We start from the raw sequence: 26,427 nt of genomic DNA on the forward strand, positions 1-26,427 counted from the left end.
CCTGATACAAGACATACACACCATACAAGACGCTTTTAATATAGGGGTGGGACGTAGCCCAGTGGTAAAGCACTCACCTGATACAAGACATACACACCATACAAGACGCTTTTAATATAGGGGTGGGACGTAGCCCAGTGGTAAAGCACTCACCTGATACAAGACATACACACCATACAAGACGCTTTTCATATAGGGGTGGGACGTAGCCCAGTGGTAAAGTGCTCACCTGATACAAGATAGTGCAGATAAACACCCCATCTAATACAAGACATACACACCATACAAGACGCTTTTAATATAGGGGTGGGACGTAGCCCAGTGGTAAAGCGCTCACCTGATACAAGATAGTGCAGATAAACACCCCATGTAATACAAGACATACACACCACACAAGACACTTTTCATATAGGGGTGGGACATAGCCCAGTGGTAAAGCGCTCACCTGATACAAGATAGTGCAGATAAACACCCCATCTAATACAAGACATACACACCATACAAGATGCTGTTCATATAGGGGTGGGACGTAGCCCAGTGGTAAAGCGCTCACCTGATACAAGACATACACACCATACAAGACGCTGTTCATATAGGGGTGGGACGTAGCCCAGTGGTAAAGCGCTCACCTGATACAAGACATACACACCATAGAAGACGCTTTTCATATAGGGGTGGGACGTAGCCCAGTGGTAAAGCGCTCACCTGATACAAGACATACACACCATACAAAGACACTTTTCATATAGGGGTGGGACGTAGCCCAGTGGTAAAGCGCTCACCTGATACAAGATAGTGCAGATAAACACCCCATGTAATACAAGACATACACACAACACAACACACTTTTCATATAGGGGTGGGACGTAGCCCAGTGGTAAAGCGCTCACCTGATATGCACAGTCAGAGATTAATCCCACTGGGCTATTTCTCATTCCAGCCAGAGCACGTCTGGTATATCAAGGGTCATGGTATGTGCTATCCTGTCTAAGGGATGGTGCATATAAATGATCTCTTGTTACTAACGAACAAATTTAGCAGGTTTCCTTTCTAAGAATACATACTCTGCTAAAAATGAAATGAATAGGTGATAGGGAAAGAAGAAAAGTGTTTGATTAAAAAAAAATATCAGTTTTTTTACAATGTTGCTGAATGACCATGTTTGTTAATGTTCCTGCAATGGGACAGCATGCCCAAATGCACCCTAAAGCAAATTTAACACATGTTGTGCAACAACTGCAGGAAATTGTCATGAAATGGTCAGATTTTGGCGAATGCACGTGAAACTCGGGGAAAACATTGGGGTAGTGATGGGTATTTATGGGATGCAATGCTTGCAATGATGCCTCATTTCCATTTCGACGTAGATGAGTGACAAGATGCCAAGACTAAGCCTGCTGAGTCATGTTTCCTTCTACAGCGACGTGATGGATAACGTGTTTACAGATGCTGCAATGAACGTTTTGCCAACAACTGCGTCGCCAAAGTTGACAGATTCGGTGGAGGGAGTGTCATGATGTGGGGAGCCATCTCATACACCGGCAGAAGTGAACTTGTGTTCGTACAAGGTAACAACCTGACAGCTGTATGCTACGGGGATGAAATTCTTCGCTGTCACATGCTTCCCATTTTGGATCGACATAGAGAACTCTTTCAGCAAGACAATGCCAGGCCGCATATGGCATGTGTAACAATGAATTTCCTACAGAATGAAAACATTAATGTGCCCCATTGAACATTTATGGGATGAACTGGACAGACGTGTACGCCAGCGTGACCCAGAGCCTCAGATACTTCTGCAACTGTCACATGCACTGCAGGAAGAATGGGCTAGGATTCCACGTACCCGGATTCAGAGACTCATTCAGTCTATACCAAGGAGATGTCGCACAGTGATTGCTGCTGGTGGTGGCCACACAAGGTACTGATTTCAGCGCCATAGTGTTTGGTGACGAAAATGCCTCCACTGCCGTTAGTCCATAGCAAGAACATTGTCACAATGTGAAATTTGATTGTGATCATAAATAACAAAATTATGGCACTTTGTATTAAAGAGATAATTCCATGAATATTTCGCGTATGTGTTTCTCTTTTGACAAAGTATATGTCAAAATTACTAAATGGTTGACATCCAATAGCCTTATGATTAATAAATCAATGTGCTCTAGTGGTATCGTTAAACAAAATAAACTTTAACTTTAAGATGCTTTTGATCAATTAGAAATGTTTTCAAGAATAACAGATAATTTTGTGTAATGAAAATGATGAAATCAAATACATAAACCTGTATATATATCTAATTGTAGAAATATCATCTAAATGTGAGAGATGAAACCTAATGCTGCCACACAGGCTATTCTTTTTTTACACAGCCATAAAGGCCATGTATTCTAACATATCACCATTCTCCAATACCCTCTATTTCTCGTTCCAGCCAGTGCTCCACAACTGGAGTAACAAAGGCTGTGGTATGTACTATCCTGTCTGTGGGATGGTGCATATAAAAGATCCCATGAAGTGGCAACTGCGGGTTTCCTCTCTCAATATCTGTGTGTGGTCCTTAACCATATGTCCGACGCCATATAACCGTAAATAAAATGTGTTGAGTGTGTCGTTAAATAAAACATTTCCTTCCTTCCTTCCAATACCATCCCAGTGTTAAGAGTAATATCAGTGGTGGGCCATTCCATGGTAATGATTTACGCCAGGACGTGACATTCTGACTCTAATGATCTCCTTCACTAAAAATCCTTTTTAAATGGAAATGCAGTTTTATCATTTATAGACTCATTACATATAGTAGTATAAGCATGTCAGGCCTAATTGTGTTTTTTTGTATAAAAAAAAAAAGACTTATAAAGTGAAATGAAAAATGTGCCAGGATGTGACGAAAAATGGACATCACTTTTTTAACACTGCAGAAAATTAGAAAACTCCGCTCTCCTGATAGAATGTTTGCTTATTGAAATACACTGTTTAATACAATATCCAGTCTATTTCTAAATGCTGTATAGCAATTTACTTTAAAAATATTCATTATAATGTAACATTTAATTTTTAAAATTTCAGTAGGAGCCAGGACGTGACGAACCAGGATGTGACTTTTTGTCCACTTCACTTATACAACTAATAAATGATATGTATATCAAATACTAGTAATGAAACACTGTTAATTTATGAAATCAATGATATTTACTAGATTTAAGTGTTTTTAATCATCAAAATAAGTGCATAAAATCCTGATTAATTGAACTGTCGTTGTGCAAAAAAAAGAAGAGTTCTCATACAATATTCATATAATATACTTTTATAACCAGTAACCATACTGTCAACAGCATTGTTTATCCTGATGTTGCTAAGTCTGGTGATTTTTGTCTTACCTTTACATTACAATACATGCACAAACTAAAACGATGAAGTATACATGTAGGTATAACTTTTTCGTTGGCTGCGACATCAACTTGTACAAATGTAGATACATTTCTCATAAATTACATGTCCTGCATCAGTAAAACTTTATTTATAGTTCTATCTATGAATATATTCACCTCAGTGCACATCAAAATTAGTTTTTCAACTTTATTATTTAAATTTTTTTAACATGCATTGAGATAGATATCTACAAATACACTATCAATGACACTGAATAAGTTTGTGGTAGGCCAGACATTTAATTCTGTAGAATTTTTGTTTGCAATTTACCATATATTTTATAATTATTATATTTTGCCTTTTGTTGGTATTTTTATGATGATCTGATTTAATTGGAATTCAAAATATGAACCCCAGTCAGTACAGAAATGATAGTTTTTGGACAGTTTCTTCTTTCTATTCATCATTATCTGATAGGCCAAACTATCAACAATGTACATTAATATAAACTGTTGATGGGTGACAACAGCAAAATCTCAACAACATAATTGATTTGAATCCCCCCAACCCAAGTTTTATCTTCTACATATATCTTTATCAATTACATCCTTCACTGAAGAAATGTGGGTTTAAATATATTCCAATTCATGTTTGGATACCTGTATCTGCCAAGGAATAAACTTAAGATTTTAGCAGCACATTGTATTTGAACAATTATTTGACACAATATTAATTGTATGTGTACACCAGTTTGGATTCACAAAATGGAACATTTCTTTAAATTGGTGGATTATCAATAATTCATTGTTTGGTCAAAACATAGAAGCATAGAATTAACTGATAATAGTATTTTTGCATATACATAAATCCATGTTAAATATTTGAACATGCTCCCCCGAACGTCCAGTTTCTCCATTTCCGATTCTTGATGGTGAGAGGAGGTACATGTGCATTATCTAGTCAGTTTTGCCAATTTCTCTATATAGAGAGATTTAATACATTTTTAATCTTTACTCAATTTAACATGCCATCTTGAATGTTACGTCCTGGCTCAATGTCACGTCCTGGCTCAAAGTTTGAGGTGGTTATTTTAATCATTTAGTACAACCAGTCATCATTATACCTTTTATTTATACTTGGAACATTAAGGAGGAGGAGGATTAAAAAGGATTTTTATTTCTGAAAAATAGTTTTTAAATAAAACTAACTTTTATATGTCAAATCAGCCAGGACGTGACAATATATATTTTGAAAAATAATTTAATATACTCATTATGATATGAAAGAAGGCAAAGTAGTATTTTCATATGTAGTATATTTTAGATATGATGTCCTGATACCTAATTTTTACATTTGACATAACAGTATTGAAATATTACCAAAAAACAAATGTCACGTCCTGGCTTACAAATATTATTTTTTCAAATAAAACCATCATTAAAACCCACAAAACATAAGTAAATTGGCAATAAAAGTATATCTGTATGTGCTTAAGGGTGTTAACTTTGAGCTATAATAAAAACTTAGTTTAACAGATCATTTTGAAATTTTTACACCCATGGACCAAATACCACGGAATGGCCCTGGTATACAAATCCAGGTACAGTAATGTACTATCATTTCCAGCCAAACAAATAAGTAAAGTTAAGACAACTGCTCCCCACTAGACACAGCCCGTAATGTATTTAATTATGAACACCAGCTACTAGTATGCCAATGTGAACAGACTCCAGCTATAATATAAATGCGATATCCTCCCAAATATATAAAACTACCTATGCCAATGATAGAACTCCCAGAATCTTATTAACCCTAACACCATCATACCATCATATATTCCACTCTCCAGTTTAGATTATTGAAGACATATTTTATTAACCCTATCACCACTATACCATCATATATTCCACTCTCCAGGAGAAAGATTTAACATTATTCATGCCATATTTTATTAACCCTATTATCACCATACCATCATATATTCCACTCTCCAGTTTAGACTATTCAAGCCATATTTTATTAACCCTATCTCCACTATACCATCATATATTCCACTCTCCAGTTTAGATTATTGAAGCCATATTTTATTAACCCTATCACCACCATACCATCATATATTCCACTCTCCAGTTTAGATTATTGAAGACATATTTTATTAACCCTATCACCACTATACCATCATATATTCCACTCTCCAGGAGAAAGATTTAACATTATTCATGCCATATTTTATTAACCCTATTATCACCATACCATCATATATTCCACTCTCCAGTTTAGACTATTCAAGCCATATTTTATTAACCCTATCTCCACTATACCATCATATATTCCACTCTCCAGTTTAGATTATTGAAGCCATATTTTATTAACCCTATCACCACCATACCATCATATATTCCACTCTCCAGGAGGTCACCACTCTTCTCAAGGGCAAGGAACTCTTCCATGGACAAGAAGGTGTAATCAACTCCATTTGCCTCCCCTGGCCGTGGTTTTCTGGTGGTACCTAAAAAATATCAGAATATGTAATATATTAATATGAACCCGTATATGTATTTGTTTAGTTTTGAAACTCACTTTTCTCTTTCACTTTCCTATAAAAGAAAATGCTATATAGACTTATTTTTAAAAGGTAGCTGGTTAACAGAGTGGATAGAACCTTCAACAAGTTTGTTAGGATTTACCAATACAGTGAAGCCCCTTTAAACCAGACACTCTGTAAGCTGGTCTGTCTATATGTTAGAACCTCACAGGGCACGGTGTGTGTGTGTACAGGTTAGACAGAACAATACTCACAAGGTACGGTGCGCATGTACAGGTTAGAAAGAACAGTACTCACAGGGCACGGTGCGCATGTACAGGTTAGACAGAACAATATTCACAAGGTACGGTGCGCATGTACAGGTTAGAAAGAACAGTACTCACAGGGCACAGTGTGCATATACAGGTTAGAAAGAACAGTACTCACAGGGCACAGTGTGCATGTACAGGTTAGAAAGAACAGTACTCACAGGGCACGGTGCGCATGTACAGGTTAGAAAGAACAATACTCACAAGGTACGGTGTGCATGTACAGGTTAGAAAGAACAGTACTCACAGGGCACAGTGTGTATGTACAGGTTAGAAAGAACAGTACTCACAGGGCACAGTGCACATGTACAGGTTACAGTGCGCATGTACAGGTTAAACGGAAAAATACTCACAGGGCACGGTGCACATGTACAGGTTAGACAGAACAGTACTCACAGGGTATAGTGTGCATGTACAGGTTAGAACAGTACTCACAGAGCACGGTGCGCATGTACAGATTAGACAGAACAATACTCACAGGGCACGGTGCGCATGTACAGGTTAAACAGAACAGTACTCACAGGGCACGGTGTGCATGTACAGGTTAGACAGAACAGTACTCACAGGGCATGGTGTGCATGTACAGGTTAGACAGAGCAGTACTCACAGGGCACGGTGTGCATGTACAGGTTAGACAGAACAGTACTCACAGGGCATGGTGTGCATGTACAGGTTAGACAGAGCAGTAATCACAGTGCACGGTGTGCATGTACAGGTTAGACTGAACAGTACTCACAGGGCACGGTGTGCATGTACAGGTTAGGACAGTACTCATAGGGCACGGTGCACATGTACAGGTTAGACAGAACAGTACTCACAGGGCACCGTGCGCATGTACAAGTTAGAACAGTACTCACAGGCCATGGTGCGCATGTACAGGTTAGACAGAACAATACTCACAGGACATGGTGTGCATGTACAGGTTAAACAGAACAGTACTCACAGGGCATGGTGTGCATGTACAGGTTAGACAGAGCAGTACTCACAGGGCACGGTGTGCATGTACAGGTTAGACTGAACAGTACTCACAGGGCACGGTGTGCATGTACAGGTTAGGACAGTACTCATAGGGCACGGTGCACATGTACAGGTTAGACAGAACAGTACTCACAGGGCACCGTGCGCATGTACAGGTTAAAGAGAACAATACTCACAGGGCACTGTGTGCATGTACAGGTTAGACAGAGCAATACTCACAGGGCATGGTACGCATGTACAGGTTAAACAGAACAGTACTTACAGGGCACGGTGCGCGTGTACAGGTTAGACAGAACAGTACTCACAGGGCACGGTGCGTATGTACAGGTTAGAAAAGTACTCACAGGGCATGGTGCACATGTACAGGTTAGAACAGTACTCACAGGGCATGGTGTGTGTGTACAGGTTAGAACAGTACTCACAGGGCACAGTGCCTATGTACAGGTTAAACAGAACAGTACTCACAGGGCACAGCGCGCATGTACATGTTAGACAAAACAGTATTCACAGGGCACGGTGCATGTGTACAGGTTAGACAGAACAATACCCACAAGGCATGGTGTGCATGTACAGGTTAGAACAGTACTCACAGGGCACGGTGCACATGTACTGGTTAGACAGAATAGTACTCACAGGGCACGGTGCGCATGTACAGGTTAGAAAAGTACTCACAGGGCATGGTGCACATGTACAGGTTAGAACAGTACTCACAGGGCATGGTGTGTGTGTACAGGTTAGAACAGTACTCACAGGGCACAGTGCCTATGTACAGGTTAAACAGAACAGTACTCACAGGGCACAGCGCGCATGTACATGTTAGACAAAACAGTATTCACAGGGCACGGTGCATGTGTACAGGTTAGACAGAACAATACCCACAAGGCATGGTGTGCATGTACAGGTTAGAACAGTACTCACAGGGCATCGTGCACATGTACAGGTTAGACTGAACAGTACTCACAGGGCACGGTGCACATGTACAGGTTAGACAGAACAGTACTCACAGGATATGGTGCGCATATACAGGTTAAAGAGAACAATACTCACAGGGCACTGTGTGCATGTACAGGTTAGACAGAGCAATACTCAAGGGCATGGTATGCATGTACAGGTTAAACAGAACAGTACTCACAGGGCACGGTGCACATGTACAGGTTTGACAGAACAATAGTCACAGGACACGGTGCGCATGTACAGGTTAGAAAAGTACTCACAGGGCATGGTGCATGTGTACAGGTTAGAACAGTACTCACAAGGCACAGTGCCTATGTACAGGTTAGACAGAACAGTACTCACAGGGCACGGTGCGCATGTACATGTTAGCCAAAACAGTACTCACAGGGCACGGTGTGCATGTACAGGTTAGACAGAACAGTACTCACAGGGCACAGTGCACATGTACAGGTTAGACAGAATAATACTCACAGGGCATGGTGCACATGTACAGGTTAGACAGAACAGTACTCACAAGGTACGGTGCACATGTACAGGTTAGACAGAACAGTACTCACAGGATATTATGCGCATGTACAGGTTAAAGAGAACAATACTCACAGGGCACTGTGTGCATGTACAGGTTAGACAGAGCAATACTCACAGGGCATGGTACGCATGTACAGGTTAAACAGAACAGTACTCACAGGGCATGGTGCGCGTGTACAGGTTAGACAGAACAGTACTCACAGGGCATGGTGCACATGTACAGGTTTGACAGAACAATAGTCACAGGACACAGTGCGCATGTACAGGTTAGAACAGTACTCACAGGGCACAGTGCCTATGTACAGGTTAAACAGAACAGTACTCACAGGGCATGGTGCATGTGTACAGGTTAGAACAGTACTCACAAGGCACAGTGCCTATGTACAGGTTAGACAAAACAGTACTCAAAGGGCATGGTGCATGTGTACAGGTTTGACAGAACAATAGTCACAGGACACGGTGTGCATGTACAGGTCAGAACAGTACTCACAGGGCACAGTGCCTATGTACAGGTTAAACAGAACAGTACTCACAGGGCATGGTGCATGTGTACAGGTTAGACAGAACAGTACTCACAGGGCATGGTGCACATGTACAGGTTTGACAGAACAATAGTCACAGGACACAGTGCGCATGTACAGGTTAGAACAGTACTCACAGGGCACAGTGCCTATGTACAGGTTAAACAGAACAGTACTCACAGGGCATGGTGCATGTGTACAGGTTAGAACAGTACTCACAAGGCACAGTGCCTATGTACAGGTTAGACAAAACAGTACTCAAAGGGCATGGTGCATGTGTACAGGTTTGACAGAACAATAGTCACAGGACACGGTGTGCATGTACAGGTCAGAACAGTACTCACAGGGCACAGTGCCTATGTACAGGTTAAACAGAACAGTACTCACAGGGCATGGTGCATGTGTACAGGTTAGACAAAACAGTACTCACAGGGCACGGTGCATGTGTACAGGTTAGACAGAACAATACTCACAAGGCATGGTGTGTATGTACAGGTTAGACAGAACAGTACTCACAGGGCACGGTGTACATGTACAGGTTAGACAGAACAGTACTCACAGGATATGGTGCACATGTACAGGTTAGACAGAACAATACTCACAGGGCATTATACGCATGTACAGGTTAGACAGAACAGTACTCGCAGGACACAGTGGACATGTACAGGTTAAAGAGAACAATACTCACAGGGCACGGTGCACATGTACAGGTTAGACAGAACAGTACTCACAGGGCACGGTGCATGTGTACAGGTTAGACAGAACAATACTCACAAGGCATGGTGTGCATGTACAGGTTAGACAGAACAGTACTCACAGGGCACAGTGTACATGTACAGGTTAGACAGAACAGTACTCACAGGATATGGTGCACATGTACAGGTTAAAGAGAACAATACTCACAGGGCACTGTGTACATGTACAGGTTAGACAGAACAATACTCACAGGGCATTATACGCATGTACAGGTTAGACAGAACAGTACTCGCAGGGCACAGTGCACATGTACAGGTTAAAGAGAACAATACTCACAGGGCACAATGCACATGTACAGGTTAGACAGAACAATACTCACAGGATATGGTGCACATGTACAGGTTAAAGAGAACAATACTCACAGGGCACTGTGTACATGTACAGGTTAGACAGAACAATACTCACAGGACATGGTACGCATGTACAGGTTAGACAGAACAGTACTCGCAGGGCACAGTGCGCATGTACAGGTTAAAGAGAACAATACTCACAGGGCACGGTGCACATGTACAGGTTAGACAGAACAATACTCACAGGGCACGGTGCGCATGTACAGGTTGTCTCGGATCGTCTGCTGAAGGTCATGGTCTATTGATCCCTTCTGGAACCGCGCGTTCAGAAACACTCGAAGATCCTTCGGTAACAGTCCTGAAATAAACAATTATCAATGTAGTCCTGGGTTGGAATTTAGTTCAGTCTTGAGAGCTCACCTGAGATTCTGTGCCATAAAGTCTCATATTTGAATAACGATATTAACACACAATAGATCATGATTTAAGTGGCATAATTTTAGTTTAAAAATATTTTTTGAAGAACAATGTAATGTTCTTGACTTTCTTGATTTGAAGTAACCTCCTGATATCCTGAATGACTGTTCTTGATTTATTACGATACATGTCAAAGGCTGTGGTATGTGCTGTCTTGTCTGTGGGAAAGTATATACAAAGATATTTTGCTACTACTGGAAAAATGGAGTGGTTTGCCTCTGAAGACTAATACTGTATGTATCAGAATTACCAAATATTTGACACTTAATACACATGATAGCTACATTTGTACATGTACGGTACTAGTGCAAGTATCACGTTATTCTGATGCCCGTCTACAGTCTGTCTATTATCAGCTGATGATGGTCAAGTTAAAAGTTAAATTTTGTTTTGTTTAACAACACCACTAGAGCACACTGATTTATTAATCATTGGCTATTGGATGTCAAATATTTGATAATTCTGACAGGTAGTCTTTAAGCAAACCTGCTACATTTTCCCATTAGTATCAAGGGATCTTTTATATGCACTATCCCAGACAGGACAGCACATACCATGACCTTTGATTATAGCAGTCATGATGCAGAGTCAGAGAATGGGTCCATTGATGTGATTCGATCCTTTGACACCAGCACCTCAAGCAAGCGCTCTACCAACTGAGCTATATCCTGCCCCTTTGTAAGATGGTCAAGAACTCGGTATTTTTATTTCATAATGGCCAACTAACTTCAGGTCTTCTTTAGCCAAACACCAGAGATGTGTGCTTTTCATTACAAAACAAATGGCAAATCTAATCTAAAAGCCACTGATTTTATTTTCAGAGGTACATTTTTTGGTTTACATTAAAAAAACCTTTGAATTACTAGGATGACCAGAAACACACTGGATTTGACAAAGTTGACCATTTAAGCAAGAAATCAATGTGCAAGTTAATGGTGAAAATGGCATCTTCCATTTAATAATCATTGTCTGAAAACGAAGCGATCATGCAATGTTTAGTATTGCTTGGAGGACATAGAATATAATGGGTCTTCACATGCTCCTTACAAAGTGAAACATGCAATGATTTCTCAATTCCAAACTCAGGGATTGAAATAAGTCGATAACGGTCGTTCAGGTTGTCAGGGGTTACCACATATCAAGAAAGTAAAGAATGGTACTTTGTTCTGGACACATTATTATTAACCGAAAACTACACGATTTAAATGTGTATCATTTGAGAGTTGTTCTAACAAACTACACAGACATGTAGTCAGGAATCACTACAAGGACAGTGATGTGAATGAATAAAAACATATCAGTATGGCAAGGGATTTTACAGTAATAACAATGGGTATTGTAAATTTAGAAACAAGTCATAACGTATATATGTTATCAAGCCCTTGACATTTGGTAATCTGCACATGGGTTACCACACACAATGATTATTTTGATGCCTGCAAACTGAAACCAGCTTTTTATCATGATGGTGTGCACAAGGTCCATAAAAACAGAAATATTGGACACTGTCTAATAATTAATCAGGGTTGGTCTTGCTTTAACAAGTACATATTCTACATGTTCTACATACTGGACAAGTTACAAAATTTTAATGTTGAGTATTATTCATGCAATATAAACAAGAAGAATACTTCCAATACTGGTAAAGCGTTTGCTTGATGCACAGTCGGTCTTGGATCGATCCCCATCACTGGACCCATTGGGCTATTTCTCGTTACAGCCAGTGCTCCATAACTGGTGTAACAAAGGCTGTGGTATATACTATCCTGTCTGTGGGATGGTGCATATAAAAGATCCCTTGCTGCTAATCGAAAAGAATAGCCCATGAAGTGGCGACAGCGGGTTTTTTCTCTCAATACCTGTGTGGTCCGTAACCATATGTCTGATGCCATATAACCGTAAATAAAATGTGTTGAGTGCGTCGTTAAATAAAACATTTGCGTCCTTCTTTCCAATATTCTACACATGACACATAACATATACAGGTATGTACTTTAACCACAGACCAAACATCTCATCACCTTATCGTCACGGCTCACTGACTTCCATTTTCAGAAAGCTCATAAATATACTGAGAACATTTCTGCCAGGCTTATTGCTTAAAATAGTAAGTGTGTATTACATGTTCAGGTTCAAGTATTTATTTATTTTCAAATGCTAATGATCCCTTTACATATACCCCACATATTGTTGCATGGGTTACTGCCTCAAAATAGCAAGCACAACCCCTGCAATTGCCCACGGCAATCGGCAATGCCGGGGAGATGGCCATGGAGTTTGTAATTCTCCATGGAACTATATATGGAGTTTTTTTCAGTGGCATGGTTTTTTGGCCATGGACATTTTGTTAATTACAGGGATTTAAGTATAGAGGCATATACATACATATTTATAAATACATATACAAATTAAAAACACAATTATCCTAAACTATCGAATTCTGTCCCCCATCGAATTCCGTCCTATATAACTTAATAAGCACAAACTTTGTCTTTAATAGCACTGCATATGTATCAACTAACCAAGCCTCGATCAATCAACACTGAAAATGAGGGTGGAAAAAGGTAACTTTTGTTTCTCTCCCTTGTACAGTACCGGTGATTCTATTATTGCATACAGGAACCACATCCAAAGGTTATAATATATTACAACCTTTATAAATGAAGAGACTAAGATTTGACAGATCGGTAATGAATGTCATCTACACGAGTTCTGTCTATATTTAGTAACAAGCCACATGACTGACACTCTTAGTGTGTGTATGTGTGTGTGTGTGTGTGTGTGTGTGTGTGTGGGTGGGAGGGGGATGGAAGGTTGTTTGTGTCAGATCCACAACTGTTACTAAGAAACAACATTAGTAGATTTGTTACTGTTTTTTTCAGTCACCTACAAAAGTTGTTAGCACAAACAAACAAAATTCCTATATCATGAAAATTTATTGACTACTTGAAAAAGCTGTTATGAATGGCATAACTGTTTACAAAACATCTAAAAAAAATCTAATTCTAAAGCAAACTCTAAAGAACAAAAAAGCAAGGGGAACTTTCTAATCTCGAACACAGTGGTGTTAGTCGACAACCAATGTTCACCAAAAACGTGTACATATGTTCATAATTCATTTACATTTGCTTTGTTGACAATCTGTTGTGTTGTTGTTCCCTCAATTTTATGATGGGTCTGGTCTTTCATACATTCTGTGTTTGTGACGTTCACATGGGACGGATTTCGATGGTGTTAAAAACATTACAAATATTCACTTCCTAGTGGGAATTTTACATTCGTTGACAACAATGGTAAGTAATTAAAAAATGTTTATTATTATTTGACTTTGTATTGGACAAGGTAAACAATGATGTCATTAAATTTATCCGGTTGTTGGATTGAACATGCGCAGTAGCGTTTTCCTGTTAATGGGATGGAATTTGATAGGTCCAGGATACAGTTCTTTTCACATCAGAGATGTTATTGCCATGGCAAATTTACTTTGGGTTGATAAAGAACTCGATTATGATAAACGTGCTTGGTGCAAAATTAATGGGTTTATTACCAACATTGCTTACAATACATGGTTACATAAAATTGATCATATTATTTCATGCTATTGTCATGGCATGGACCATAATAATGTTATGGCACATTTCCGATACCACTTATCTATACCAATTGCAAACGTCTGGCATATCAAAGGCCGTGGTATGTGCTATCTTGTCTGTGGGATGGTGATGATTCCTTGCTACTAATAGAAAAATGTACCAAGTTTTCTTTCTAAGACTATATGTAAAAATTACAAACTGTTTGATATCCAACAGCTGATGATTAATAAATCAAGGTGCTCTAGTGGTGTCATTAAACAGAACAAACTTTTTATCATGCAAAAAACAAATATTTTCTTCTAATATGAAGTAAACAGTAAAAATAAAGTCTTGCATGGTGACCTAGTAATAGTATGCAACACACCTCATCCCTAGATATACTTGACTGCAAGGTTTGATGGTCTTGCACAACTTAGTAAAGAAGACATGATAGGATTTCCTTTAATGTGCAGTAATATGTAAAAAGTAGGTCACAGTGACCTGGTAATGGTATGCAAATTATGTGTGTATATACTGGAACATGTAATACCTTTAATGTTGTGGATCACAGATCAAGGTCAAGAAAGCATGTCTATTTGTACAACACCAGACAGAGACAATGACACCATCAGCAACTGGCATAGCAAAAGATTATTCTATAAATGAGCAATGATTTCTCAACACCCAATTTTACATTACATGTAGCAGTGCATGTTCTGTGTATAATACGGTATTGCCTTCTCTGTGCTGTGTGTGACAAAGGCTGGGAGTTGGCAATTAGCAGTTTGAAAATAGAACTTTACCAGATTCTCCTCCCCTCTATTACAGTACACAGCTGGTGCGAACTTGTCCCGGGACTGAGTCACCAGAGAGATCTCATTGCATGGGAGGTTAAAAAAACAGCTGTTCTGATATCTGATAGCTTTGTCAGCAGCCAGAACCAACAGCAAAACAAAGTTGAGATCTTCTCATGAAGGATAAGCTTGTTATTTTCTGTTTGTGTTACTAACTATTTGGGAAGTAGTTTGTTATGTCAGTAATTCCTTTTCTTTACACAATTATTGAAATTCTAATAATTCTGTGATGGCAGTTTATTACAAATAACAAGAATGAATAAATGTTTAATGATACCCCAGTATGAAATAAAGAAAAAAACTAAATAAAACAACAACGAAGTAACCTCAACAATGATAAAAGTGTACATTGCAAATTAAACTTTTTGCTGTTTTCACAGTTATCTTCCTACAATCACTGTTGCAAATTCTGAGAACTGTTTATTACCAGATACATTAGTAATACTATTGTTTAATAATGTCTTTTTTAAGAGTAACATCATAAAGTAGTACCTTTGAACATGCATAATACCCCTTGCTGCTTATCGGAAAGAGTAGCCTATGTGGCGGCAGCAGGTTTCCTCTAAAGAAATATGTCAGAATGACCATATGTTTGACGTCCAATAGCCGATGATAAGATAAAAATCAATGTGCTCTAGAGGAGTCGTTAAATAAAACAAACTTTACTTTCATTAAACAAACAAATATTCCAGAATTTCCTTATTTCATTAATTTTTGTCCATTGTACAGACCTGTACATGTCACTTACCTTAAACTACATGTACACAAATGTACATATACATGTCACACAGATATCTGAAAGAATGAGTCGTTTAAAATCACTGAATAGATGCACATTGTTTTACCACTGTCAGTGTGTCAAGTGGTTTGACTTGTGTTACGGACATTACAGTAACACCGACACACGACACACAGGTACATGTACAGGTATGGTCTACGTACAGGTGTCAGTGATCAATCACATACACGGTTCATTGTCCAGGTGTGTGTACCTGTCCACTAATGACACTCAACTTTTGTTACCTAATTAATCTTGTAGGCCTGACCATCGCAAGTATTTACGGTACACCACACACATTGTACATTTGAATACACGTTACGTATAGTACCATGAAATCATATCTTTCATAACAACAGACCACTGACAGCAGTGTTAAATTTGCAGACTGTCATTAACTTCAAGTCAAAGTTTGTTTTAGCAACACCACTATATATATTCATTTATTAATTTTGGATGTCAAACATTTGGTCATTTTTTGACGCGTTACAGGAAACCTACTACATGTTTTTTCCATTACCAGCAAGGGATTCTTTTATATGCTCTTTTCCACATACAGAACAGCACATACCATATTCATCAGAAAAGACCATATAGTTACTAAGCCCTGTTTTTAAAACTCTTGTACTTTTTTACTACCAGTTACTTGAAGCTGTGTGACCGGCCTCAGTGGCGTTGTGGTTAGGCCATCGGTCAACAGGCTGGTAGGTACTGGGTTCGGATCCCAGTCGAGGCATTGGATTTTTAATCCAGATACCGACTCCAAACCCTGAGTGAGTGTTCCGCAAGGCTCAATGGGTAGGTGTAAACCACTTGCACCAACCAGTGATCCATAACTGGTTCAACAAAGGCCATGGTTTGTGCTATCCTGCCTGTTGGAAGCGCAAATAAAAGATACCTTGCTGCTAATCGGAAAGAGTAGCCCATGTAGTGGCAACAGCGGGTTTCCTATCAAAATCTGTGTGGTCCTTAACCATGTGTCTGACGCCATATAACCATAAATAAAATGGGTTGAGTGTGTCATTAAATAAAACACTTTTTTTTTTTTTTTTTGAAGCTGTGTCTACCTGTATCCTTTACATCAACACAGGTCACCACACACTAGTAAATTATGCTTATTTCATTGCCTGTGTAACTACTCGAAACACCCCAACTGCCCAACATGTCCCAACTGGTATATCCTGGATTGCTACATGCATGCCTGTAATACAACTACCAAACAGAAAACACAGCTTGAAATACAGTGGAAAATATTCCACCAACTAAAGTTTGCTTTGTTTACCGACACCTAGAGCACATTGATTTATTAATCATCTGCTATTGGATGTTAGCCAGTTGGTAATTGTGAGATATATACATTTTATTTACCGACACCTAGAGCACACTGATTTATTAATCATCTGCTATTGGATGTTAGCCAGTTGGTAATTGTGAGATATATACATTTTATTTACCGACACCTAGAGCACACTGATTTATTAATCATCTGCTATTGGATGTTAGCCAGTTGGTAATTGTGAGATATATACATTTTATTTACCAACACCTAGAGCACACTGATTTATTAATCATCTGCTATTGGATGTTAGCCAGTTGGTAATTGTGAGATATATACATTTTTCCATCAGTAACAAGGGATCTTTTATATGCACCATCCCACAGACAGGATAGCACATACTACAGTCTTTTGTATGTATACCACATTACCAGTCATGGTGCTATGACTAAAACAAGAAATAGCCCATCTTAAACCAGAGATACATGTAGTGTTTTCCCTATAAAATTGGCAAGTGACTTTTGGGGCATTTTCAGGACACTTTATTTTTCATTAATGAATGAATGTATGTTTAATGACACCCAGTGGTGTAGCGTGAATTGCCAGCACCCGGGGAAAGGCAAGTATTGTGCCCCCTAACCAGTGGACCGTTAGCACTACCCGAGTCCATTCCACCAGTCCAGAATTTTGCGCCCAGGACAACCACCCCGGTGCTACGCCACTGATGACACCCCAGCACACAAATAGAGATCGGCTATTGAGTGTCAAACAAGGTAAGTACATCTATTTTTCATTCAAGATGTAAAATTTATTCAAATAAAAATAAATGTAATTAATTAATAAATGAATGGCAAAATATATAACAGGCATATTTTATTAATAATTAAAAAAATTAGCGTTTTATAAAGACAATATTACAATTAATTATTGAAAATGGCTTTTTTAATCTCAGGGCAGCATGGCATTGGTTAAAGCAAGATGACGCTAGACTATGGTGCTGCACCATGCTAAAACAAGCTAGGGAAAACACTAACGAGAACTGAATTCAATTTATATCGATACATGTGTTCTGCAATTGATTCTCAATTTCTAGCTTTTGCTTCAAGATTAAAACTTTTAAAAGCAAAGATTGCTTCCCACTTCACAGAATTAATTTCAACCTTAAATTGTAGATAAATGTACATTAACTTGAAAACTGTATTTATAAACGCAAAGTTAAACATGAAACAAATAATACATGTAGGTAATGTATGGACAGCGATTGACATTAATTGTTTTGTCCGAGTCAGATAACACCTATATGTATCTCTATTTTTTACGGCGCCAAATAACAAGAGTGGGTACAGCGCTCGTTTGATGTGTGGTCAGTCTGGGATCGATCCCCATCAATGGGCCTATTGAGCTATTTCTCATTCCAGCCAGTGCACCATGACTGGTATATCAAAGGCTGTGGTATGTGCTATCCTGTCTGTGGGATGGTGCATATAAAAGATCCCTTGCTGCTAATCAAAAAGAGTAGCCCATGAAGTGGCTACAGTGGCTTTCTTTCTCAATATTTGTGTGGTCCTTAACCATATGTCCGACGTCATATAACCGTAAATAAAATGTGCTGTGTGCGTTGTTAAATAAAACATTTCCTTCTTCCAAATAACAAATTTATGACCATGTCATTGTTGAAAAGCATGACGTGTATCAGAGAAAAACAATTGTGCAATTGATATATATACTGAACAAAATAAGAAACTTCCGCTAACTTTGCTTGAACATAACTTGATGAAAACAAACCAGGGGAATAATTGTTATATATGTGTTTAAAGAGTGTTCCATGATGCATCGTTTGGTGCAAAAATCATGGTCATAGGTTAACAGAAACTGGGAGAAATTTTGACCAAGTGTGGTAGGGGTTAAAAAAAAAAAAAACCCACTTAATAATGGGTATGACCACCTCTTGAATTGACCACTGCAGTGCATCGCAGGTGCATAGAATTGACTAAAGTGTTGATTTTTGCCTGTGGAATACTGTTCCATTCCTGAATGAGCACTTGACGAAGTTCGTTGACGTTAGCGGGTGGGATGGGATGACGCCTCAATCGTCTGTCCAGACTATCCCAGACATGCTCGATGGGGTTGAGATCAGGACTTTTAGCGGGCCAGTCATCAATGAAATCAATGTTATTTGTCCTAAGAAAATTTACAGTGTCTCTAGCTGTATGAGAGGTGGCATTATCAAGCTCAAAAAGCGAGATGTTAGCGTTGTTATGGAACAGAGGAATGACGTGATGAGCGAGAATGTCATCGCGGTAACGTTGAGCATTTAAATTGCCATCATTGACGAATAGTGGTGAACGATAACCATGGGCAATGGCTGCCCAGACCATGACACAACCCCCGCCCTCGAAACGATCTCGGTCAAGAACACAACAGTCAGCATAGTGTTCATTTCTCCTACGGTAGACGCGCACCCTGCCATCACCATGTTGTAAAGAAAATCTGGATTCATCCGAAAAAAGAACGGTATTCCAGCGTCGCCGTATCCAACAAGTGTGTACACGTGCCCAATTAAGACGATGACGTTGCGTTAAAACGCATCCGACATAAGGACGTCGTGCATGTAAACCGTTCTCCCGCAGACGATTACGAACAGTTTGCCCACTGATTCGGTTATTATGAAGCCCAGGTGTGTTAGCAGCAGTAGCAGTGGCAGTTTGGAATCGATTGCACAAATACGTGTTCATGATATAGTGGTCTTGACCACGCGTTGTAACACGCGGACGTGGCAAGTCGTTGGTGCTTCCTGTCATTCGAAATCTTACGCGAAGATTATGTATCACTCGACTAGAACTCCCAACATACCTGACATTTGTCTTGGTCCCAAGTGTATCTGGTTTAGACAGGTTTCACTGTACTGTGAAACCCCTCCAAACTGGATGCTCATTGGAGCAAGTAAAAAGTCTGGTTTATAGGGTGTTCAGTTTAGAGAGGTTATGTTCTGTACTGATATTAAAAAAGGACCCTGAAAAACATTCGGTTTTTAAGGGAATTCCGGTCTACAGAGGTTTTGGTTTTGAGAGGTTTCACTGTATAGGAAAAAAGCTGTAAGAGATCACAAACTATAAAAGGGTTCAGGAGTCCATGATTGTAATACCGGTACTAATAACAGGGTTCGAATTTCACCACAGCACTGACAGCAATTGCCACAGTTGCCTTCCTTACTTACCGTTGACCCCCGAAAATTGTACGGCGTCAATGACAAGAAAAATGTCACAGTGCCTTACCTGGTTTGCCATCATGCCCTTTGGAAATTTATATATTTTTAAAAAACCCAGCATTTTATTATTTAGTGTAGACTACACAAAATGTAACATAAAATTTTTATTATAAACCACAACATTTACAGTGGTATCCAAATGTAAATAAACAATTAATAATGTATAATGTATAACATAGAATATATATATATATATATATATATAAATGTTGTTACCTGCTGTAAATAACGTTATATCTTGGATTAATTATAATATAAAATCATGTTTGGTACGACAGGTTTTGATTAGGGCCGACAGAATTTGTAACTTGCTGGATGTCCTGCAAGAATTTCAGCCAATTTCGACCATGATGATGATATTTAATTCAATGGCATTTCTAGTAGTTAGTCACAAACATAACATCTCATTCTTGGCCATCAGCACGATGTGTTGTGTGTACAATGTATATAGGCATTTGATGATATCCATTGATATGATCATCCACAAGTTTACTCAAACATCAAGTTCAGTTGCGTTTATTTTACTTTAAAAAATATAGAGGAATAGCGATAATATGTGCACATAGTGTTAGTGATAGAAGAAACTGTCTTCTAGTCAGTGTCAGTCTGTAGTCTCATAAACTGTCTCAGTGGCAGTATTATCAGCCAAGTCTCAGCCTATGTCTACAGTGCACAATTCAGTACATGACTACTCATCCTGTGATTCACTGAAAATGAGGATTATTCACTAAAGTTATGTTGAGTTATCCAGCAACCTGTTTAGGCATTTGTGCTGCTTTTCCACCAACTGAGGGTATTTTGTGTGCATTATCTTCAAAAATGACAAAATAATAGGATCCCCCAAAAATAGAAAATCGACCCCTGTAATAACGTCTTTATGAGAATGTTATGATGGAAAGTGGCAGTCCTCATATCATACCAAACACCTAACAATGTTTCATTGGTACATGCTAGTTTTACCTTGCAAAACATTTCAAGTCTCTGTTTTGCAGAACCAAGGCTAGATCTGGCACTCGCCAAATACAAAGTTTAAAAAAGATTGGAGAATTTTATTGTAATCTCATGAAATATATTCATGTAATAATTGATAGTTTGTTAGAAAATAACTAGGATTGGTGAAATGTTCTACTCACCCTGAGCTGGCCATGAGAACTACAATTCTGAAAATGATACTGGTTTTGTCTAAGTGACTGATAACACTTTTATTTCACTGATATTTTAAGATATTTCACTAAATGTTATATAATAAATTTTAGTTTTATAAATTAATTTAACGCATATACAAATTATTAATATAATTTCAATTATTTTCCAGATTTTTAGTTATTATTTATCAATAATACATTTTGTCAAAAATCAGATTTAAAAAACCATTTGCTCACAGGAATGTTGATTTGTGAAGTGGCTACAACATTACAGTTTTTAGCTAATAAAATATCTTTAAATAAACCACTTTTAACATGCAAATACATGGGCAGGACTTAACCCAGTGGTAAAGTGTTTGCTTGATGCGTCGGTGGATCCATTGGGCTATTTCTCGTTCCATCGACTGCTCCACAACTGGTGTAACAAAGGCCGTAGTATGTTCTATTGTGTCTATGGGATGGTGCAAATAAAAGATCCCTTGATGCTAATCGAAAAGAGTAGCCCATGAAGTGGCGACAGTGGGTTTCCTTTCTTAATATTGGTGTGGTCCTTAACCATATGTCGGACGCCATTTATAACCGTAAATAAAATGTGTTGAGTGCATTGTTAAATAAAACATTTCTTTCTTTCATGCAAATACTCTATATATATATATCTCTCATATTGGCTAACCAAACTTTTTTCCAGTATGAAAATGGGTATTTTAGGTAAAAAAGAACCCCAAAACAAGCACATGCTACAAAAAGTCTAGTAAAAGTAATTACATGTACATTTATTGATGCCTTGATATAATTTTGACAACTGCTAGCTCTTGAAAGCCTATAGTATGTTCATACATAGCTTATACTAGGTCACGAATGTGGGTATTTATACAAACAAGGCAATAAATTATTGCTTTGTAGTGTAAATACCAGAGGCTGACTTGCGATACTTATAGGAGTGAAATGGACCATTAAGTTACAAGTATACAAAATATGCCCAAAAGCATCCCAATTACATACACCTTGCTTCAATAAAAGTGAATGACATTTATAAGAAATTTATCTTATTCAGTTTCAACATCCATTTCTCTACACTTTGATGTGCAGTATTAACTTGTAAGTTAAATATATACATGTGCATATGTGCATGTGTGTGTGCGTGCGTGTTGTGTCGTCTATAAATGATATACTCCAATTCCAATTAAAGAGGATTTTTAGTGAAGGAGATCATAAGAGTCAGAATGTCACTTCCTGGCTTAAATCATTAGGTAGTACCAACCATGAAAGGATACAGGGAACATTTTGTTTTCAAAATCTTGATCAGCGATATTTCTGACAAATTGATTAGCAACTACTGTTTAATGTTTTAAAATTCTTTAGCGATCTCTGAAACTTGTGTACCGAATCATGATGCGCTTTAGAACAAAATGTTCTTTGTGGTATCAAAATTTTAATATCTTAAATGGGTCCCCATCAAGGTCTGCTGTATATAATTGTAACCAACTATGTAATTAAAAAGTAATCGTCTGATGAACAATGATGAAATTTCAAACAGTTGCACACCCTAGCACATAATATATAATGTACATGTATACATGTATGTATTTATGTAAGGACTGTCAACTACACATAAACCTACTAATGTGCATCTGCACCAAAATAGTTCACAGTGACATTCCTGTTATATTTTGAAACTTGTTTAACTTTAGAAATCTCCAACACAATACACATCTATCATAAACACCAATTCAGGGTCAACATCATGTATAGCTGTCATAAATACTAATTTAGGGTCAACATATGTACATTATAAATACTAATTTACGGTCAACACAAGTACATTATAAATACTAATTTAGGGTCAACCCAGTGTTCATCTGTTTAGGACCAAAGTGCCAGGCCCACCCCTTGTCACTTTATTGTAGTGCAGTTTTTATTGTCAGTGTGTAATTAATCTAAGAGCTTGATGCCCAACTGTCAACAGAATGTTAAGACTGGGGTCAGAGGTCAAATTGTTCAGGAAATACCATAGTAAACCAATCATAAAACAAAAGGCTAGTATATCTTGTAAACATACTTCAATAGCAGTTGGTATTTTTAGTTAATAATTATAATAAAATTTTAAACCAAAAGAATACACACTGCAATTACAACAGGAAGCAAATTGTAATAACCAGGTGAAGCAGTTTTAATGAGTTAGAATATGATTTGTTTTAAAGGTTTAATATTCAACAGGAAAATGTGCATGTTGACAAGTTAATAAGTACATACATACATGTACTTTAATTGTATACTGCAGGGAAAGGTCTTTGTATCGGCTATACCTGTTGACTGATCCCATATGTTAATGGGAGAGAGAGAGAGAGAGAGAGAGAGAGAGAGAGAGAGAGAGAGAGAGAGAGAGAGAAAGACAGAGACAGAGACAGAGACAGGCAGACAGACAGACAGACAGACAGACAGACAGACAGACAGACAGACACACACAATGTGTATATGTACAAATGTGTATGACTTTATAATCTTTCCCACCATAATCACTTTTCGGTCAGTCCATATAATTTCTACTTAGGTTTAACTGATGTTCTGGTTATGTGAATTATATTTACAGTGAGTTACCTAACCATAAGGCATTGTGTTATGGTGCTGTACTATGAGCCAGATATTTTTTTAGGAAACTGATAGTGCAATGAGGTACTATATAGTACTTTTAATTTATCCATTGATGCCCTGTGCATCAAGTGTTAAATAATTAGCCTACAACATTTTAAAGAAGCAATCTGAGAACTAGTACTGTTAAAACCATAATACATGTCCTACTGGGACCAACACATTTTCTTATCTGTTAAGTTCAAGAGTTATAACTGTGAAACATGGATATACATTCCTTTTTTTTTCAGTTCTGTTCCATAAATAAATTTCCATGAAAGTTAAACTTGATCTGGTCATTACTCTGTCAAAAATGGATAAATCACAATGAACGTCAAACTTGATCTGTAACTGTACAGAATAAAAGTAAATTTTTATATAAAATTTCAGGTCAATATCTTGAGGCATTGCAAAAAAAAAAACCCCACCAGACTGGAAATCTATGTGTGACAGACAGGAGACAAAAGATATATATTGTTTGATATTGAATATTTATAAGAATAATGTACTTAAAGGAGAACTCAAGTCAAACATGAGCCTCATGCCTTGGAAAGATGCATACCTGGACCACCAACACATACTGACACTTTAAAGGAGAACTCAAGTCAAACATAAACCGTATTTGTTGGAAAGATGCATACCTGGACCACCAACATACTGACACTTTAAAGGAGAACTCAGGTCAAACTATATATATTTATATGACACTTTAAAGGGAACTCAGGTCAAACTATATATATTTAATGGGGGGGGGGGGGGGGGGGGGGGGGGTAGGCTTGCATAAAATAAATATATTGACCAGAAAGGAACACAGTATTACTGTACAATGAGTGTGCTACATTAAATGCATGTACTTGATTTATTAAGTACAACAATGTTCAGATATTTACTAAGAACTAAATATTAAAATATTAACTAAGTTTAACAACTACCATATATATTTAATATGTTTCATTATTTACACACACACATACCCCTCTCCACCCACCACAGTACATATTTTGCCCTGCTAGCACACTCAGTGACACTGGTAGTTAAAGTGTGAAGTAATCTTAAACTTAAAGTAGTGTAACGTGATACTGCAAAGGCAACTGACATTGATTCTAAATTACCCAAGAAAACAATGACTAATTAAAACCAAGGGTGTGAACTGTGTTGCTATTTTTAGCTCACCGACAAGGGGACATTCCCCGTAATTACCTGAGCGGACAGTCTTGATCATCACAGGGGCTCCATTTTGACTGACCTGCTTCAGCCAGAGGCTTGCGTCACGTAGTGTGTATCCCGACACCTTCTGGCCCTGTACCTCCACCACGATATCATCTTTGTGCAGTTTCTCCCCATGATAGGCTATCTTTTCGTGATTAATGTCGCCCAAATAGCAAAACAGCCCACTATCCGCCCCTCCTTTCAGAGTTACGGTCGTTAAACTTTCTTCGTGTTGCGCCGAGGCTATAGTTTCGTGTATTTGTTTACTCCAATGTGAATGTCGCAAATCTTTATCCAGAGCTGGGGGAGGGGCTTTGGGCGGGGGTTGCAGTCTGTTTCGCATCATACTGGACGCCCAAGTAACATTTTCCACTTGTTACCCATTAATTTTTTATTTCTGTATGACACACGTGTGAATAAAAACACATCCTTGATGACATTTCTAGAAGTGGTAACAACACAGGCAAGACATTACGGGGCAGAACTTCCTTGGCAGGTGCCCCCAAGCGCCGACGATCGGCCCTGTCGGACCTATTCCTAGGCGAGTAGCTCTCACATGTTTGCATCATGGAGGGAATACACATGTGGAAAACTGCCACATAATCCAAATAATCCCATAGTTTATACGAATTACTCGGTGGGAATGTTGATATGTCTACAATTCAAACTGCTGCCATTCGATACATCGCTTTCACGCATGCGTGATCCATGGTCGCCACAGCTCCGGATGTCGTAAACACGTTATTGTATGTCGTAAACGGTCAGCTAGAAAAAAAAAAGAGGGTGGAATGCTTTTCAATTTGTTATATAACTAACTGAAACAACGTAACAATGACTGACGTGATTGTAATCACAAGATGTATGCATACTTTATTGTTTTATTTTTGCAAACTGACTAGTTAAGCCATCGGACATAAGTCATAAGGCTGGTAGGTACAGGGTTCGCAGCCCCGTATCGGCTACCACCC

At 38.3% G+C, this 26,427-nt stretch overlaps 1 protein-coding gene across 3 annotated transcripts in view; it reads right to left on the reverse strand.

Annotated features, from left to right (window-relative positions):
• LOC121367437 (membrane-associated guanylate kinase, WW and PDZ domain-containing protein 1-like) overlaps positions 1-26,125 on the reverse strand; it is a 160,357-nt gene extending 134,232 nt beyond the window's left edge. For all 3 annotated transcript variants that reach the window (XM_041491608.1, XM_041491609.1, XM_041491607.1), the window contains exons 1-3: positions 25,451-26,125; positions 10,497-10,610; positions 5,762-5,881 (exon numbers count right to left, since the gene is read on the reverse strand). In XM_041491608.1, the coding sequence (XP_041347542.1) occupies positions 5,762-5,881; positions 10,497-10,610; positions 25,451-25,805 (589 nt within the window). In that variant the 5' untranslated portion in view covers positions 25,806-26,125. The remainder of the gene's footprint in view (positions 1-5,761; positions 5,882-10,496; positions 10,611-25,450) is intronic.
• Between the last annotated feature and the right edge of the window lie 302 nt (positions 26,126-26,427).

This window comes from Gigantopelta aegis, chromosome 3, assembly GCF_016097555.1.
Source record: "Gigantopelta aegis isolate Gae_Host chromosome 3, Gae_host_genome, whole genome shotgun sequence".
Taxonomy (NCBI): domain Eukaryota; kingdom Metazoa; phylum Mollusca; class Gastropoda; order Neomphalida; family Peltospiridae; genus Gigantopelta; species Gigantopelta aegis.